Genomic DNA, 17,772 nt, shown 5'->3' with positions numbered 1-17,772 from the left:
ATCTATCACTGGTAATTATTGAAAACCGGTTTGAGTGACGTATATTGCATGACTTTGAATGATTCGTCCACATTACAGGTTCACTCTAAAGCTCTTTTGAAATTTGATGAATTTCTTATCCAAAAAATTTTAGTGTTAATTAGTATAAAGAAATTTTATTTTAAGGCCTCAAAGTGCTTCTGAGAGTTCATTTTTACACACCAAACTTCAGATAAAATGCCGAAGTTTTTGTTGTATTTGTGAAACAGTGCACTCACAGTTACATGTAATTATCCCATTACAATCTTTCTGCCATCCAGCAGAATTTAAGCCATGGGTTTTATTTCCTGTCAGGTTGACATCGTTTGTAGTGCTGAGTTTTAAACAAGCTGAGCCATACATCTTTATAGACGATGCTGTTTTGGTGAAAGCCCTGACCTGGCTTATTAAGGAGACATATGATCAGCGAACAGCCACATTCCGTGAGGTGGGCAATGTGCTCCACGAGGCCATGCAGGTATTGCCATTAATTCTCAATACCTCTCCAGGTACATGTATGTAGCCTGTACTGTTGTTAGACACCCCGCTGATCTCAGCATATAAATACCTATGTCTATATTACTCTCAAGTAAATGGCAGTGTTGCTGAAGTTCACGTATAAAAAGATTTTCGGCACACCTTAAATGAAGGATAATTTTTATAAATATCCCGTACAAGGCAAGCTTTCAGTTTGGTGAGAGTAAACAAAATTACATTATTTTAAGGTACTGTAAGAAGTAGTTTGAGAAGTACTTTGAAAGGTTTTGTTTGATATCTGATTGATATATACCTACTGTATTTGACCTACAATTCGCCCATGACTATATAAGCTACTGACTTGATTGGGAGAATACTCTCGAACTGTTTCTGCGCTGAACGTTGTATGTTATGACCATTTCTTGCTTGTAAAAATGCACTTCAGTTTGCTCGACATTTTAGGTCAAATTTAGGTGGATATAAAAGTATTGTTCATGGCCTGTCTTTCCTGTGCGTACTGATACGTGGTATATACTATCCCGTTTTTTTCAACACATTCAGTTTTCAACACCAGTGTGATTATAAATACCCTTTGTGTTGTTATTGTACAGGGTGGGTCTGGCAACACCATGACAGCTTATGTGCTGATAGCTCTGGAAATGTGCAGTGATTTTAACCAAACCATAGTAAGTATTCACATGTGTCAGCTCTGTGTTACAGATCATATTCCTGCAGTGTTTGGTCAGGTCAACTGGATTTGTTATATGTTATGGGATAAAAAAAAAACAATCGCAAATTTGCAATAGTTGTGTGTTTTGCTGTCTTGCAAAATGGTCGCTTGAGTAGTGAATGTTATTAGATTGGAGGCCTGTGCTAAAAGATAGGAGATCCATGTTAAGAGATGAGAGATCCATGTTAAGAGATGGGAGGTCCATGTTAAAAATGGGAGGTCCAAGTTAAATGATGGGAGGTCCATGTTAAAAGATGGGGAGGTCCATGTTAAGATATGGGAGGTCCATGTTGAGAGATCGAAGGTCCATGTTAAAAGATGGGAGGTCTGTAGCCTCACTACTTTAGTTTTCCAGCCTTTAATTAATTTCAGTTAAAAATTTGTTTTTTTAAGTGTTATTTTTAACAGAAGTGTTGCGATATGTAGCATGGATATTGACATTGTCCACTGTCATAATCTTCCAGCCTTTTTTATTTTTCTATTTTTTTTTAAAGTCTGCTATATATTACTATTTACATGTTCTACATAGTGGCATTTTTCATCCATGTTAATGTACATGTCATACTGCAGCCACAATATCTGGATGTGCTGTCTGCCGTGAGGAGGAATCTGGAGGAGTCTGTTGATACCACCACTGACCCCTATAACCTTGCCATCATGGCCTATGCTCTCCAGCTCTCAAACAGCCCCTCTGTGGACAGAATCCTCAGTAAACTAGACACCACCGCCCTCCTGGACTCAGGTAAATCACTGGTTCAAACCGCCAGAGGGTCTCATTAATTTATCCTTGATCGAGTCACACCTAAGACTTTAAAAGAGGAAGTTGTAACTTCCTTGCTTGGCGTTCAGCATGAAGGGGATAGTGCAACGACTGGTTGACCCGTATCAGTATAATGGCTCGGGCGGGGGCGGCTTACTTGCCTTCGGTAAGTCGTCTCAGTGAAGCAGCACTAAATAAAAGAGCGGTGGAAATCCGTCCTGCAACAAGGAGGCACATTACACGTACATGCACCCTAATGATTCCTTCGTCGTCATATGACTGAAAAATTGTTGAGTACGACGTTAAACCCCAAGCACTCACTCACTCACTCATTAATTTATTAATGTGGGCCTCAGTTTTTTATGGGTTTTCTTTTTTACCCCTTACTAAAGTCAACAGCAACAACAATCTTGAAATCCTCAACAACAACAACAAAAAAACATCTCCTACATTTTATCGTCTGAATGGAACCCATACAGCCCAGCTACATTAATCTTACACAGTTATAGGTATTTCCTGTCTATACGGTAACAATACAGAATGATTTTGAATGTCCTCCATGATGACTTATCCAGCTGACTGTGTAGGAATCATTTGACAAATGAAAGCAATGAAATTGTTGGGGACAGTAATTCTCTGTCAATGTATATCACCGAAATCTTGTTGTTCTGCCAGTTATGTTAATTAGCATAATGTAAAAGCATAACATGCTCCAAAAAAGTGGGAGATATCCTAAAGATGACAAATAAAATTCTGTCAGAGTGTTTAAACGTCAGATATGCGATTTTGGAGTTTTAACGCAGCATCTGTGCTAAGTATTTCACTAAGTGACATGAAGATTGTCAGTGAAAGTTATACTCATTCCCTGATGAATGATGGTCATGCTACAGGTATGAAATACTGGAAGCTGAGTTCAGAGGAGAAGAATCCGAGAACATGTTACCGTTGTCATCGTCAGAACAACCAGGTAGAACTCGCCTCGTTTGTTCTGTTGACGTACGTGCAGAAACGTGACTTGCCATCAGCGCTGCAGGTGGCACGCTACCTCATGTCCGCCAAGAATCCACAGGGAGGCTTCTATAGCACACAGGTAAGGCAAAGAACCCGCAGGGAGGCTTCTATACCACACAGGTAAGGCAAAGAACGCCACAGGAAGGCTTCTATTGCACACAGGTAAGGCAGAGAACCCACAGGGAGGCTTCTATAGCACACAGGTAAGGCAAAGAACCTGTAGGGAGGCTTCCATACCACACAGGTAGGCAAAGAACGCCACAGGAAGGCTTCTATTGCACACATGTAAGGCAAAGAACCCAGAGGGAGGCTTCTATAGCACACAGGTAAGGCAAAGAACCACACAGGAAGGCTTCTATTGCACACAGGTAAAGCAAAGAACCCACAGGGAGGCTTCTACAGCACACCGGTAGGGCAAAGGAGATAGAAGTTTCTGAAGTGAAACTATGACAAGTTCCAGGTCAGTTGCGAGATTTACACTTTCTTCTATTTGCAACTGCATTTTACCCAAATTTTTATTTGAAACAGTATTGAGTTGAACCTTGGTATGTGAATTACATACTGAGTTTTCTGCGGTTTGGTTTTACAACTGTTTTCTTCATCAGCTGTTGTAAACTTGTTAATATATGTACTTTATATTGTTTGCTTTGATGGTTTAAACCAGTGAGTCTGTAAATGGTAAGAGCATCTGCCTCAAAGCTGAGAGACAGGGTCTGGTCATACCAAAAACTTTAAACAAGGGCACATGTTCCTGCCTCGCTTGGCGCTCACCACTGAGGGGTTAGAGCAAGGAAACAGGACTGGTTGGCGCAGTGTCAGATTAATGGGACTGATTGAGGTTTCATGACTGGTGTCTTCAGTGTGATATTCAGGAACGGCAGCTAATGTGACATCGTCATTAGGTGGCATATGAGACTTAAAAATTGTTGAATATGACCTAAAAAAAAAATACTAAGCATACATACATACATACAGACATACATACAGACAGACAGACAGACAGTTTGATTTTAACTTGAGCTTTACCTCTATGTCTGACAGGACACAGTGTGGGGACTCCAGGCACTGTCTGAGTTTGGCATGAGCACGCGAAGTAATGGACAACAGTTCTCAGTAGCCGTCTCTGTAGGACCGAACTGGAAGAGAGATTTTACTGTGGATGCTGTCAACTCCCAAGTTGTGCAGAGAGCTGAACTTGTGAGTACTTTGAATGTTTTGTAACGCGTTACTGCTTGAATCTAATCAGCGGAGCAGAAATTCATTCAACAGTTGCATGATACTTAGAAATTTTTTTTTTCAGTAGTTGCTCACAAATGCACATCGTGATCAATGCTTTATTAGCGTCACTTTAAATTTATCCAGGGAGCATAGAGGAAATGATGAAATGTCCAGGTTTGAAAGCTTACAAGCTGCATAGTTTTTTCTACGTCAGGTAAACATATTTATTTAAATTGTTGAAACAATAATTTTAGGACATCTTATAACACTTTCAAGTGAAACAAAAGTCAAGGGAGAGATAACAATGTGAAAAGTTTACTTGCCTATCTGCCTCTGTTTCAAGAAAACTGTGATGTAGCATATCCCCAAAGCTGTGATGTAGCATATCCCCAAAACTGTGATGTAGCATATCCCCAAAGCTGTGATGTGGCATATCCCCAAAGCTGTGATGTAGCATATCCCCAAAGCTGTGATGTAGCATATCCCCAAAACTGTGATGTAGCATATCCTCATATAACACCATGCATGCTTTTCTTGTCCAAAGGTTTTAACACCTGTGAGTTGTAGAACACCCGTTGTCCAAATTCATAAATGTTGCAGGCTTCTCCTCAAATAATAATAGTTTCTTAAGTTATCACCATGGCTATATTGATATTTGAGTCCTGTAGTTTCTGTGTATTTGTAATAATTTCCAGTACAGGCTCTTTGAATTATTGTACTTATATGTAGATTTGCCGAGTTTGTTAATATAATGTCTTTAATGTTCATGTACACAACAGCTGAAAAGACAATAAAATTTGAAGCTGATGATGGGGGGCCTCTGTGGCTCAGTTGGTTAGCGCGCTAGCGCAGCGTTATGACCCAGGAGTCTCTCACCTATAAGGTCACTGTGAGTTCAAGTTGAGCTCATGTTGGCTTCCTCTCCGGCTGTTCGTGGGAAGGTCTGTCAGCAACCTGTGGATGGTCGTGGGTTTCCCTTGGGCTGTGCCCGGTTTCCACTCACCATAATGCTGGCCGCCGTCGTATAAGTGAAATATTCTTGAGTTCGGCGTAAAACACCAATCAAATAAATTAATAATTAAATTGAAGCTGATGATTCTTTTGTCTTTTGCACCTGAAAATAAAGTAAATAAATTATCCAAATACATGAAATCTTTGTTGTAATATTAAACCTTCAGTTATTCGCCAGTTCTGTCAGGTTATAGCTCTGTCTACGAAAGCAGACTTGTGTATTGACCTCAAATCAGTGTAATTAATTGTTAACACATTGCCATGTTTTAGTCGTACTCTACTGTCTCTCGTTTTCTTTGAAGTCTCGTATGCCGATAGATGAAAAAAGATGGTGTATCTTAGAGCCTGAAAGGAAATCAAATGTTGCATGATAAGTTGTTCTAAGTTTATACGTTAAAAAAAGCTTGTGTTTTGCTTGTACAGAAAGATGAAGAGATTGATGGAAACACTATTCAGGTGACAGTTGATGCGTCAGGGATTGGTACTGGACTGGTAGAGGTATGTGTTACTCCCACCTATCTGTCTATATACTGTAAGTCTGCTGTACATCTTTTAGTCAATATACATGTAACTGGAGCAGGAATATTTACTTTCTCTCTTCTCACATGGTTAGTCATCCAATGTCATCTTCTTTTCCAAAAAAAAAAAAACTGAGAGAGAAATCTGATTTTTGGCTTTGTGCACTTCTAATAACTGTTCCATAACTTGGAAGAATTCTTGAACTTTTTATTCAAACATATTCTATGGGCAGTTATGCCAGTAAATTTTTTCTGATGCCCTGAATTTGACCATCCCAACCTGTGTATGTCTGCAAAGTCAGTTTTAGAAGGTGCGTATTATAGTTGCACTAAAAGTTGCTCTTCATATGTGAAAAGGTTCAGGAACTATAGTGCACTGCTCTCAGTTGCTTGCTCTTTTATGAATAATAATAATAATTATACAACAATATTCTTGAAAGAGAGTTTAAAGTGAACATAAAGTCTGCCACTATATATACATAGAAAAAAAGATATAGGACACAGTTATCACAGAAAATATGTAAAAAATTCTATTAAGCTTTGAAAGCTTAAGTTCAGCATTAGGGATTTTTCACGAACGAACAGTTCACTCCTAGTAGCCATGTTGTAGAAGCCCTTATGAACTTGGCCAATCACTAGCGCTGAAAACGTCACGTGATAATTGACTGTCACGTCAAAAAACATATCAGTTCGCGACTGTCAGTGTGGATATGAATGCAATGAATTGGATTTTGCATTTATCATTAACCTGATGCATTTTGAACCACACATCTATGAGCAGGGGACTGAGAACAGCTACCCGTGTCACAACGCGGACATGTTGAGCAGGAGGCACCAGTAATTTGTCAGGGTGGGCTGGCAAGAAAACGGCCTTGGGAAGATTCATTGCTTGAAGAAAGATATTGTGACTGCATTATTTTTTGTTAGCAAAGTCAGATTTATTTCGAAAATATCTTTCCAAAATCTGAAAGAAAGGATCTGTTATGAACCAGAAGGTCCTGCTATGTTCGGAAATTCCCTGAAGTCGTTACAGCTAGGCCTAATGCTTACACCCATGCAAGACGAGGACAAGCAGGACAGCTAAAACACGATGCTTGTGTCCACGACCATCGCTCTGACTGAGCGCCAAACCAAAAGAAACATGAGCCCTTTGAACACGGAACAGAGCCGATACTCTTTAGTTGGGTATTAGGTGTTTTTCTTTCTTTTTTTGTATTTTCTCATTGCCACTTTGTCTATACCGATGGTACGAAAGAGCACTTAGGTTTTGTGACATCACTCTAGATAGCCATAACATGGCAAAATGGCCTCACCAAATGAGTGGCCAGGTACTGACGATTGTTTGGTATGTATTTTATTAATAAGTGGCATAGAATTTTTTTTATATTTTTAGAACATTTCTGGAATATTAATACTTTATTAATTAACAGCTTTAGTGGTGGACTTTATGTTCACTTAATTAATAAAGAGGTTATTAGTCAGCAGTGAGTTGCACAAGCTCATAAATGGACATAAATGGGAACATAAATGGACATAAATAGGAACATAAATGGAGATAAATAGGAACATTAATGGACTTTGGTGTCTTGCTAGAGGAATTTGTCACGTGTCGAATCAACAGTTGCAAAAGTAGGCTTCTTTTATTTGTGATGTAATTCTAAGATTATATCACTCCACAGTAATACAAAACTAAAAGACACAAAGACTCAGACAGCGTACTGACTTTAAGTTGTTAACCCTCATTTCAACTCGAGATGAGAATAAAACAAATCTCAGGTCTAGAGCGAGGGGACTCTTTTGCCTAACTCTTACAAAGTTTGAAAATTATTATGGCATGAAAAAAGGTTCACTAATGAATTACTGGAGCTATACATCTATCAACACTTGGTAGTAAAAGGCCACTAATTAATTCAGTGTACTCTGTTCATATGCAGATTGGAAGCCAGTATTACACAACAGAACAGGAGGAGAACAGTCGCCTGAAGCTGAGAGTGGATACAAGGGATCGCAATCCCCAAGTGAAGGAATTCACCAGCTGTGTACAGTAAGTAATGCACCAGAAGTGTACTGTAAGTAACACACTAGCTGTGTACAGTAAGTAAACACACCAGCTGTGTACTGTAAGTAACACACCAGAAGTGTACTGTAAGTAACACACTAGCTGTGTACAGTAAGTAACACACCAGAAGTGTACTGTAAGGAACAGTAAGTAACAGATCAGCTGTGTACAGTAAGTAACGCACCAGCTGTGTAAACAACCTACCTAAAACAAGTCACTCCTATCAATGTTGCAGTATAGTTATACTTATGAAGCAGAGTGGTAGTTCACAAGCACTGAAGTATAAATGCTGTCTGGCGTGTAGGTGTCATATAGTGCTTGACTGTATTTACTGATACTCGTGTTTGGTGTTGACAGAGTAGTGGACAACACATTGAAGGACATGATCGTCGTGGAGATTGCTGACCCATCCGGCTTCTCTGTGGACACGAGCAGCATTGAACAGGGGCGCAACATCCGCCGGGTGGAGAAAGATGGAAAAATGACTTCGATCTATTATGGAGATGTGAGTACACTGTACTAGACACTTTACTAGACACTTTACCTTTGCGGTGTCTCCTTGAGCCTGCGTGTGTGCTGGAGGACAACGCGACTCAACTCGAGTTGTACTCCAGTCGTTATGCTGGCTCAGTCCAAAGTCATATGGTCATCAGCGACTGGAACAAACCGCGAAAGACCAGATGCGTTGAGCTGAGCTACATCTAAAGCTGTCGTGAATCGAGTTTAATATGGCTCATCTGGCCACGGTATGACACAGGTGATCCAGACAGTTGAGTTTAGGGGTGGGCTGTCATTTAATGAGCCCTGCTTTATTAGCTCACCAGAGCAAACCACTTTATGTTTATGTTCTACTCCAAGCAGTACTATGTTTGAGATTACGAGGCATCTGATCAGAAAAACAATATATACATCAGTATTAGTAGTGAGGCAAAAGTTTATTTTGTGAAGATGTGGGGACAAAAATGTTTTTATATCCTAGCCCAAAACAGTGAGCTGACTCACTTTTGCATGTAAATTTGCATGTACCGGTAGTCGTTTTAAGTTGTGAACATGGCCGTATGAATACTTGCACTCTTACTCTCCAGTATAACATGTGTGAATGTACTCTTGCCATTGCAGCTGCCCTCAGGTCAGGAAGAATGCACCAAAATGATGTCTTACAAGCAGAACGATGTGGCCAATGTACAAGCTCCTGTGGCCAGAGCCTTCGGATATTACACAGGTATGTAGGCTCATTAACCTGTATGACAAGAGGGGAGAACTGAGCCTAACACATGTGCACCAGTGTTTAAGTATAGGTAGCTCAGCTTGTTCTGGGATACTTGGACACTTTGAGACATTATCCTCTGCCACTCAAAATTAAAATGGTTGGGTTTAATAAATAGTATTGCATTTCTTAGTCGTTTCAAGATGATCTCAAAAACCACCGAGTGATTTGCCCTATTTCAGAACATTGACATTATTGGATCCTGGATTGGATATTGGTTATATTTGGTAAAGTGTTTAACCATTCTATTGACAGGCGAGGAAACTGCTGTAGCTTATATGCAACAGAGTAAGTTTAATGCTGGAGCTGCCTTCTTGATTGCTTTTATAATGAGAATTTTATAATTAACCCTCCAGGGGCCAGTTGTTGCAAAGTTTGTTAAAGTTAGGTCAGATATAATACTAAGCTCAACCGAATTTCTAAGTAAATGTTTTTTTAGTCTGTAATAAATTAGGCTTATGTTTTAATACATGAAGACTTTTGAACAACTGGTCCCTGTAGCCAAAAACACACTAGTATCAGACTTTATGGGGAGAGGTTGGAGGAAACTTCATGGGTACAAAGGTTAAATGTGGGACGTCAGTGTAATCGGCTTTGCATGCATGTTTCATCAGCGGAGTCTCATGTCTTCTCAAGGTGATTTCAGACATTCTCAAGGTCATATTCGGGGCTAAAGCCCACTGCAAATGGATTTACTTACTGATTTATTTACCAGTATTTGATTGGAGGTTTAAACCAAACACACTATATTTCACTTATATGACCTATAATATTAATGCCAGCATTGTGATAGGAGGAAACTGGGCTTAGTTGAACTATGTGCTACAAATGGAAGAAAACTCCATGGAACTGTAGAGCCCTTTTACAAGTGTGACATGGTGTGAAATTTATTTGAGTGAATTCCGTTTACACTTAACACCATTGTGAGGAATCCAGAGTGCCCTGGGCATTTGGGTGAACGTGATGTCACTTGTCTAGGGCAGACGCAGAGTCCAAAGAAATCTGTAGCAGTGTTGTTGTTGTTCAGTGAAGTACACAGCTCTTCTGTTCTGTGGTGTAACAGGATTTATTTTTCTATACGGTGATAATCAGTGAACACCATTTCTTGAGAAGCTTTGAGTGTTTGTGCATGATGGGGTAGCATGAGGGTGGCAAATGGATTTAGACTCCTTGACATAGGCATGGCATGATCAAGGAAGAGTTTGTATGCTTATAGATGTACATGTGGTTTGTCCTGAGAAGGTGGAGGGAGAAGATATAGAGAGAAGGTGGAGTGAGAAGGGGAAGTAAGAAGATGTAGTGAGAAGGTGGAGTGTGAAGATGTAGTGAGAAGGTGGCTTGAGAAGATGTTAATAAGTAAGAAGGCAGAGCGACAAGATGGAGCAGCAAGCTTGAGTGAAAAGGTGTAGTGAGAAGGTGGTGTGAGCAGATGTTAATAAGTAAGAAGGCAGAGCGACAAGTTGGAGCAACAAGCAGGAGTGAGAAGGTGTAGTGAGAAGGTGGAGTGAGAAGATGTAGTGAGAAGGCGGAGTGTGAAGATGTAGTGAGAAGGTGGTGTGAAATGTTAATAAGTAAGAAAGCAGAGCGACAAGATGGAGAAACAAGCAGGAGTGAGAAGGTGTAGTGAGAAGTTGTAGCTGATTGCTGATGGGATACGAATACCTTGCATTTTGTACAGATGGAATTACAGATGTTTAGATGTTCAGGGTGTGTCAAGAACACAAACAACCAAGAACACGATTTTGACGAATCAACACAGCTGATTCTTTCATATGTCATAATTCATGTATATATATATATATATAGAATGATACTTTTGATGTAAATACTTAAGTTTTTCAGATGAGAAAATTAATAAAAGCCAATAAAACTTGGCTCGAACGGAATCAAGCAAAAAGTTGTGACTTCAAAAAAATCTTACATTTAGGTGGAATATTGTAGGCCTATTATGACATCGTTACGGTGAGATAGTTGCCAAGACAGCATACACCAGTTAACTCACAATACATGGTAGACTTGGTTACTACATTGTCATGACTGTTTAGGAAGATTCAGCTACACTCACATGTGTATAGTGTAAGTTTCTCCAAGCAAGTCCTGTACCTACATGTATGTGCTCAAGCTAGCTGCAGTTATTCATACAGTTATGGAGCAGCTCTCGTTATGCTCCGTTTCAATTTTTCATGCATGTCAGGGGAGACCCATGTGTTTTTAAGTGTTAGTTCAGGATTTAATTAACTGCAATCATCTGAGGCAAATCTAAAGCAATTTATTTGATTGAACTGGAAAGCCATTGAGATATTATTGCTCCCGACATGTGATAATCTAATGCATAATTAATTCATCTAATGCTCTCCAGGCTTTTGTTTTACTGTTTATTTATGGGACTCAAAACAAAGCAATTCTCCATTGTAATTTAGTGTACATCTAGCTTAAATTCCCTGAGGCATACTGCAGATGTTTTGGAACTGTTACTCTATTTTGTCTTTATTTCACAAATTCATATTGATTCCCATTATATTAAAAGCCACTTAAGAGTCAAAAAGAGAATGTAAAATGAAATTAGCTTGGATGACACTAACAGGTTTGATATAATTATGACTTGTTATAAGACACTCGCATATTAACTTTAGCAGAGATGAACCTATAAAATGTATATGTGCTTCTCCTTACATTAATCTGCATACGTGTAACTGTTGTAACGAGCTTATCCCAATTTCCTCTTGAATGGAAATTTATGAAGTTTTTTTGCAGCTGACTGCCATCTAAATCTGCTTGGAATATGTGCATGGGCTGACAAGTGCAGCAGCTCAACTGTTATTTTCTTGTTATGATGTGAAATTGTACTGCAACACAAAAATGACTGTGTTGGCATGCATGCTGATATGTAAATTGCATGCTTGGGAGGAAAAGGTGTTTCAGTCATTTCAGGTTAAGCTATACATGTGTGCCCTAGCTATAGTTAGCCAGGTCAGTAAAATAACATTTTAGCATGTTAAGATAAAAGATGGATGTTAAAAAGCAGTGCCGTTTCACATTTGGGTGTTTGCCGGAGAAAATCAGTTTAAGAGAAGTAATTTTAAATTTTCATTGCAATCTTTGCAACTACAATCTGTTGTATACTTCAGATTACAAATGTTATTACCATGTTATTTCACGTTATGATGTTATTGTTATTATTTCACGTATTTATTCACTGCAATAAATGAATTCTGTTTAGACCAACAATTAATGTTCTTGTCCAAATTCGGCCAAAGTTTGGGAACAATAAATGAAGATTTGATTCAGTCATAACTGCTGATTCATGGGTTCTTGCTGGCTTGTTTGGCAAAAGCGCCAATCTGACTGCACCCTACTGCTCTGGACCAATGAGGCTACAGGTTAGCCAGTTCCTTACCTCTGTTCCTTAGCCAGTTCCTTACCTCAGTTCCTTAGCCAGTTCCTTACCTCTTTTGTCCTTGACAAAAGGACAGGGCACTGACAAAAGGACAAGAGTACAGGGCACTGACAAAAGGACAGGGCACTGACAAAATGATAGGGTACAGACAAAAGGACAGGAAGACAGGGCACTGACAAAAGGACAGGTCACTGACAAGAGGACAGGGCACTGACAAAAGGACAGGGCACTGACAAAAGAACAAGAGGACAGGGCACTGACAAAAGGACAAGAGGACAGGGCACTGACAAAAGGACAAGAGGACAGGGCACTGACAAAAGGACAGGGCACTGACAAAAGGACAAGAGGATAGGGCACTGACAAAAGGACAAGAGGACAGGGCACTGATAAAAGGACAAGAGGACAGGGCACTGGCAAAAGGACAGGGCACTGACAAAAGGACAAGAGGACAGGGCACTGACACATTCTTGAGAATTGCATTCCAACGCACAAGACAGAAATTCAACAACTGTCTCTACTGAGCAGATTTTGTTGTTGATGCAGTGATGAGTTTCTTATGTGGACACAAGGACCGGGTCAGTTACAGTTCCTGTTAACATGTCTGCTGCAGTGATTGCCTACATCCGTATTACATACATGTACCGTAGGCCTGCACCTGGAAGAATGCAGTGTAAAACTATGGGAATAAATAATAAGATGTTCTTGCACAGGTGTTTCTGTTTTCAGAAGCACTAAAATCGATTGGCAAGTGTTACATTGATGATATGTCGGTCTGTTTTCACAGGTATCGAGACCACCGCCGTAGTACCAACAACGCCGACTAGTGCCGCTCGCCAGCTGGGCGCCAGCGTTGCATCCATCTCACTATTCCTCTTGATGAGCTTGTTGTGTTTTGTTGCCTGAGGATTTACAACTGTGTGTGTAACATAAATCAAATACATATCAGTGTGCTTCTCCATGTACCGTATGCATGTGTAACCTCAGTGCTGTGAATAATTTTTCTCCATGTCTCCTGTATTTTTTATAGTTTTTGATAACCCTGTCTTACATTGGTTACAATTTTATGGCAAATTTTTCCAAGATATAAATGTTTGTGGTTCAAGTGCTTTGACGCAAATCAGGGATTGCCTATTTGATATTTCAATGACTGCCAAGGTTTATTGAGAAGAATCTGATATGTTAGCTGTTTTAACCTTTAATAAATATAACGACTAGCACCTGAGCAAAATATACAGGTAGACTTGTTCTGTCTTGTACTTGGCCAGGCTGTATTATCATTGATTTCAATTGACTTTTATAAAACAGACGTTTTTAAATGTGATCAGAGTACTTCTGTGCTGGTCTCAAATTTATCTCAAATTAATGTATTATTTCATATTAGGAGCTCAGTGTCTTTTTTTTTCCTCGAAACAACTTTTCTCAACTGTTGTGTTATGAAAGGAAGTTTTAATGGTTGTTTATGCATACAACACCTGTTGGCCTTTTTATATGTATATATGTGTTTCTTCTTAGGACATGCCAAGCACCACGCAGCTGCCGTCATTTTACCTCCTCCATTTGTACACGTATTGGTTTTGTAAGAAGTTTGATATTATTTTTATTACCTAATATAAAATACATTCCCTTTACAAAGCTGACTGCTTTACAAGCAAAAAAAATTTAAAAAAATAAAAAATCCATGACTGCAGTTTTGAAGAAAAGATAGAATGTGGCAGAAGTTTTGTAATCCCACTGTACAGCTGGGTTGTACTTGAATAGTGAGTGAAAAGTCCTGGTTGGTCTCAGTGATACCAGAGGCAGTATTCCCTGCATTTCTGTCCTTTTAGTGCCTTACCACACAGCACCCAGAATTAATACACCTGACTAAACATGTCCAAAATAAATAAAATGGTGTTCTACATCAGAAAAAAATGACTTTGTTAATCTTTAAGATCTGGGTTTCTGAACAATGAGACCCACTGTGATGACCTAATGGTTAGAGAATGCTTCAAAGTCGGAAGACTGTGGATCAACCCTGGGATGGGTCGTACAAGAGATTTTCAAAAATGGTACGTCGCTTGGTGCTCAGCACAGAGAGGTTAAAAATAGGACTGGTTGGACCGGTGTTAGTATTACGTGACTAAGTGGGGTGTCATGTCTGGTGTCTTCGGCACGATGCTTCAGTGACGGCATCAGCACGGGCTCGGCCTGCCACAAGAAGGTACACTGTGTACACCTAATGACTCTTATATGACTGAAAAATTGTCACGCATACATATATACTAAATGAATCATTTTTTTCCACCATTAATAAAAAAAACTTTTGAATCTTGATGAAAGAAATCCTAGTTCATGGTCAGTCATTGTTTCTTGAATGAAATGGATCTGATTATCGAAGTTCAGATGGTTAACCAAAGCTGCGCACAGATAAAACTGGAGTTGTAGACATAAAATCATAAGGGACACATGTGAATTGTGACTTCTGGCCTCTGTATCTACATGTATGTATGTACATAAAATGAAAAATGTACATGCAAAACAACTGAAGTTATACCTGGGACATGTTCATACCTATCTCTACAGTAGATACGAGGGAAATGGGAATCTGGTTACCATGGCAACCATTGAAATCAACAAATGTGAGGCATCGCATATTGTCACCTACAAGCATGTCCACAGTGGAAAAAAGAAGTCGTAGCCCAGACAAGAAGTTCATATCATAAATAGCTGGGAAATAGCAATCTGGTTGCTATGGCAACCGAGGAAGTGAACAAATCACCTGTTGCCATATGCCGGACAATGCTGCAGAGAGACCCCCAGGAGCTGGTAAAGAACCGGTTACATATTATTGAACACTGGGCAACAACTGTGGAAGTGAACAAATCACCTCTTGCCATATGCCGGTCAATGTTGCAGAGACCACCAGGAGCTGGTGAAGAACCGGTTACATATTATTGAACACTGGGCAACAACTGTGGAAGTGAACAAATCACCTCTTGCCATATGCCGGTCAATGCTGCAGAGACCACCAGGAGCTGGTGAAGAACCGGTTACATATTATTGAACACTGGGCAACAACTGTGGAAGTGAACAAATCACCTCTTGCCATATGCCGGTCAATGTTGCAGAGACCACCAGGAGCTGGTGAAGAACCGGTTACATATTATTGAACACTGGGCAACAACTGTGGAAGTGAACAAATCACCTCTTGCCATATGCCAGTCAATGCTGCAGAGAGACCACCAGGAGCTGGTGAAGAACCGGTTACATATTATTGAACACTGGGCATATCATTCTGATCACCTTCTGCAAGATGTCATCACAGTTCTGTAACAAAGCATAGCTGTCAGGCCAGTGTTACTGATTTGCTTCACCCATCTCGCAAAACACGATCTGTTTCAATTTTATTTGATTGGTGATTCAGCAATACTCAAGATTATTATGCATCGTTCAAGTTTGCCTATTTTTAAAGGCGACCATGCCACATATTCTTCATATTGAAATTGTTCATATATATAAACACGAGGAACAGTGACATAATTGAAATTTATCAATTTTAAAGATATTCAAGACAAGGCATCACATACAAGTGGTCTTCAACGAACCTTAGACTGGGCAAACGGTGACAGAAGCGTCGTGGACCACTATGCCATCAAGGCCGCACATACAGCGTGAGTGAAGTACAGATTTGTTCATACCTGCTTGTTCACATTTTACTTCGTCGCACTTAAATATTTATTTTTTTATTTTTTTGATTGGTGTTTTACGCCGTGCTCAAGAATATTTCACTTATACGACGGCAGCCAGCATTATGGTGGGTGAAAACCAGGAACAGCCCGAGGGAAAACCACGACCATCCGCAGCAACACTTAAATAGATTATTAGGCTTCAAAACTGAAAGCTGGTAAGCCCTTTGTCCTTCCTATAGCCTGTGTGCAATTTGCATTTGGTCATTTTTCTGGAAACTGCATTTCACAATTCTTGTTCACATGCATTGTTAATTACCAGGGCTACGCACTGGTACATAAAACTTAAACGCCCTGTTAACCTACTTCGCCATCATATTGGAGATATATTGAAATCCTTTGAAAAAAAACTTCTCCAGATCGCATATCCAAATGCCTTCATATGCATGAGCACAAATACTGGGGCCTTAAAGCCTGAAAAATCTATTCAAATAGGCTGAAAACTGCAGAAATTTGCCGCTTGCTGATTAAGTCATGCTACAATGTAATTTCAGATAAAATATATACGCTGCAGTTAGATGTAGTTCAGCCTCCAGCAGACAAATCAGGCCATTTCTCGGAAAACCATGCCACAGAAACCAACACAAAGGTATATCCTTTGCAAATGATCATACAGACATGGGAGGGACAGCCTTCAATATCAATACACTTGTTATCTACCTTTGCAGCCATATTGCTAGAAGGCGTTTGGATGTCTTGCTCAAGAACAGCTAATGCAACCGAGCTGATATTTAACATGCCGATAGAGCACATTCGAGTAAATTACATTTGCAAAAAACTTTTTTAGAAAAACTGTACAAATGGACTGATTACCAACTTTGTTGATTAACCAAAACATTTTTGGTTTTGACTATTTGATGCATACTACCTGATGTAGCTCGACGTGCTGATTATGAATCCATTTATTTATTTGATTTGATTGGTGTTTTATGCCATACTCAAGAATATTTCTCTTATACGACTTTCCGGGGGACACCCACGCCCATCCGCAGGTTGCTGGCAGACCTTTCCACTTATAGCCGTAGAGGAAGCCAGCATGAGCCCGACTAACTCACAGCGACCGCATTGGTGTGTTGCTCCCGAGTCATTACGCTGCGCTAGCACGCTAACCGAGCCCCCGATCATGAATCCAGTTATCTTTCCCCGAGCTGTCGCTAAGTGCAATAAATGTGCGAAAAAGTGCAGTTTTCCTCATTTGGAGGTTACGCAATAGAAAACTGTTATAGCTGAAATTTTCTTCGTTCAAAGGGCTATGTGCCTCTTTTTGTCTAAAATCATTCAACTATTTCAATAAGTACAGGAATCTGAAACGGCTGATTTACTATATTTGGCACATTTTCAAGTGCACACTATATATCTACATTTAATATGACGGCTAGTAAGAATGTTCACTTTCTAAGTGGTTGATGTCCCAATGCATAAAGACACCATTCAATTAATCAGTAATGTCACGTAAGCCGGAAATATCAGCCTCAACCCCAGCATTCCTCCCTTGGCTCCTTTATTTTAATTAATTTTCTAGAAGTTGGATACTGAAAATTGTAGTCTGCAAGACTGTAACAGAAAACTTAAGTCCTGTGA

The 17,772-nt window shown here is 39.7% G+C and overlaps 1 protein-coding gene across 1 annotated transcript in view; it reads left to right on the top strand.

The window, feature by feature from the left end:
• Positions 1-14,772, top strand: part of LOC135465940 (CD109 antigen-like) — a 43,720-nt gene extending 28,948 nt beyond the window's left edge. Inside the window, exons 15-25 of the mRNA XM_064743322.1 lie at positions 334-496; positions 1,107-1,181; positions 1,796-1,967; positions 2,876-3,075; positions 4,038-4,193; positions 5,649-5,723; positions 7,678-7,787; positions 8,160-8,307; positions 8,922-9,024; positions 9,325-9,357; positions 13,251-14,772. Of these exons, the coding sequence (XP_064599392.1) occupies positions 334-496; positions 1,107-1,181; positions 1,796-1,967; positions 2,876-3,075; positions 4,038-4,193; positions 5,649-5,723; positions 7,678-7,787; positions 8,160-8,307; positions 8,922-9,024; positions 9,325-9,357; positions 13,251-13,369 (1,354 nt within the window). The 3' untranslated portion in view covers positions 13,370-14,772. The remainder of the gene's footprint in view (positions 1-333; positions 497-1,106; positions 1,182-1,795; positions 1,968-2,875; positions 3,076-4,037; positions 4,194-5,648; positions 5,724-7,677; positions 7,788-8,159; positions 8,308-8,921; positions 9,025-9,324; positions 9,358-13,250) is intronic.
• The last annotated feature ends 3,000 nt before the right edge of the window (positions 14,773-17,772 follow it).

The sequence above is a fragment of the Liolophura sinensis genome, chromosome 5, assembly GCF_032854445.1.
Source record: "Liolophura sinensis isolate JHLJ2023 chromosome 5, CUHK_Ljap_v2, whole genome shotgun sequence".
NCBI lineage: Eukaryota > Metazoa > Mollusca > Polyplacophora > Chitonida > Chitonidae > Liolophura > Liolophura sinensis.
The sequence above is the reverse complement of the archived record's forward strand: the minus strand, read 5'-3'. Positions and strand labels throughout refer to the sequence as shown.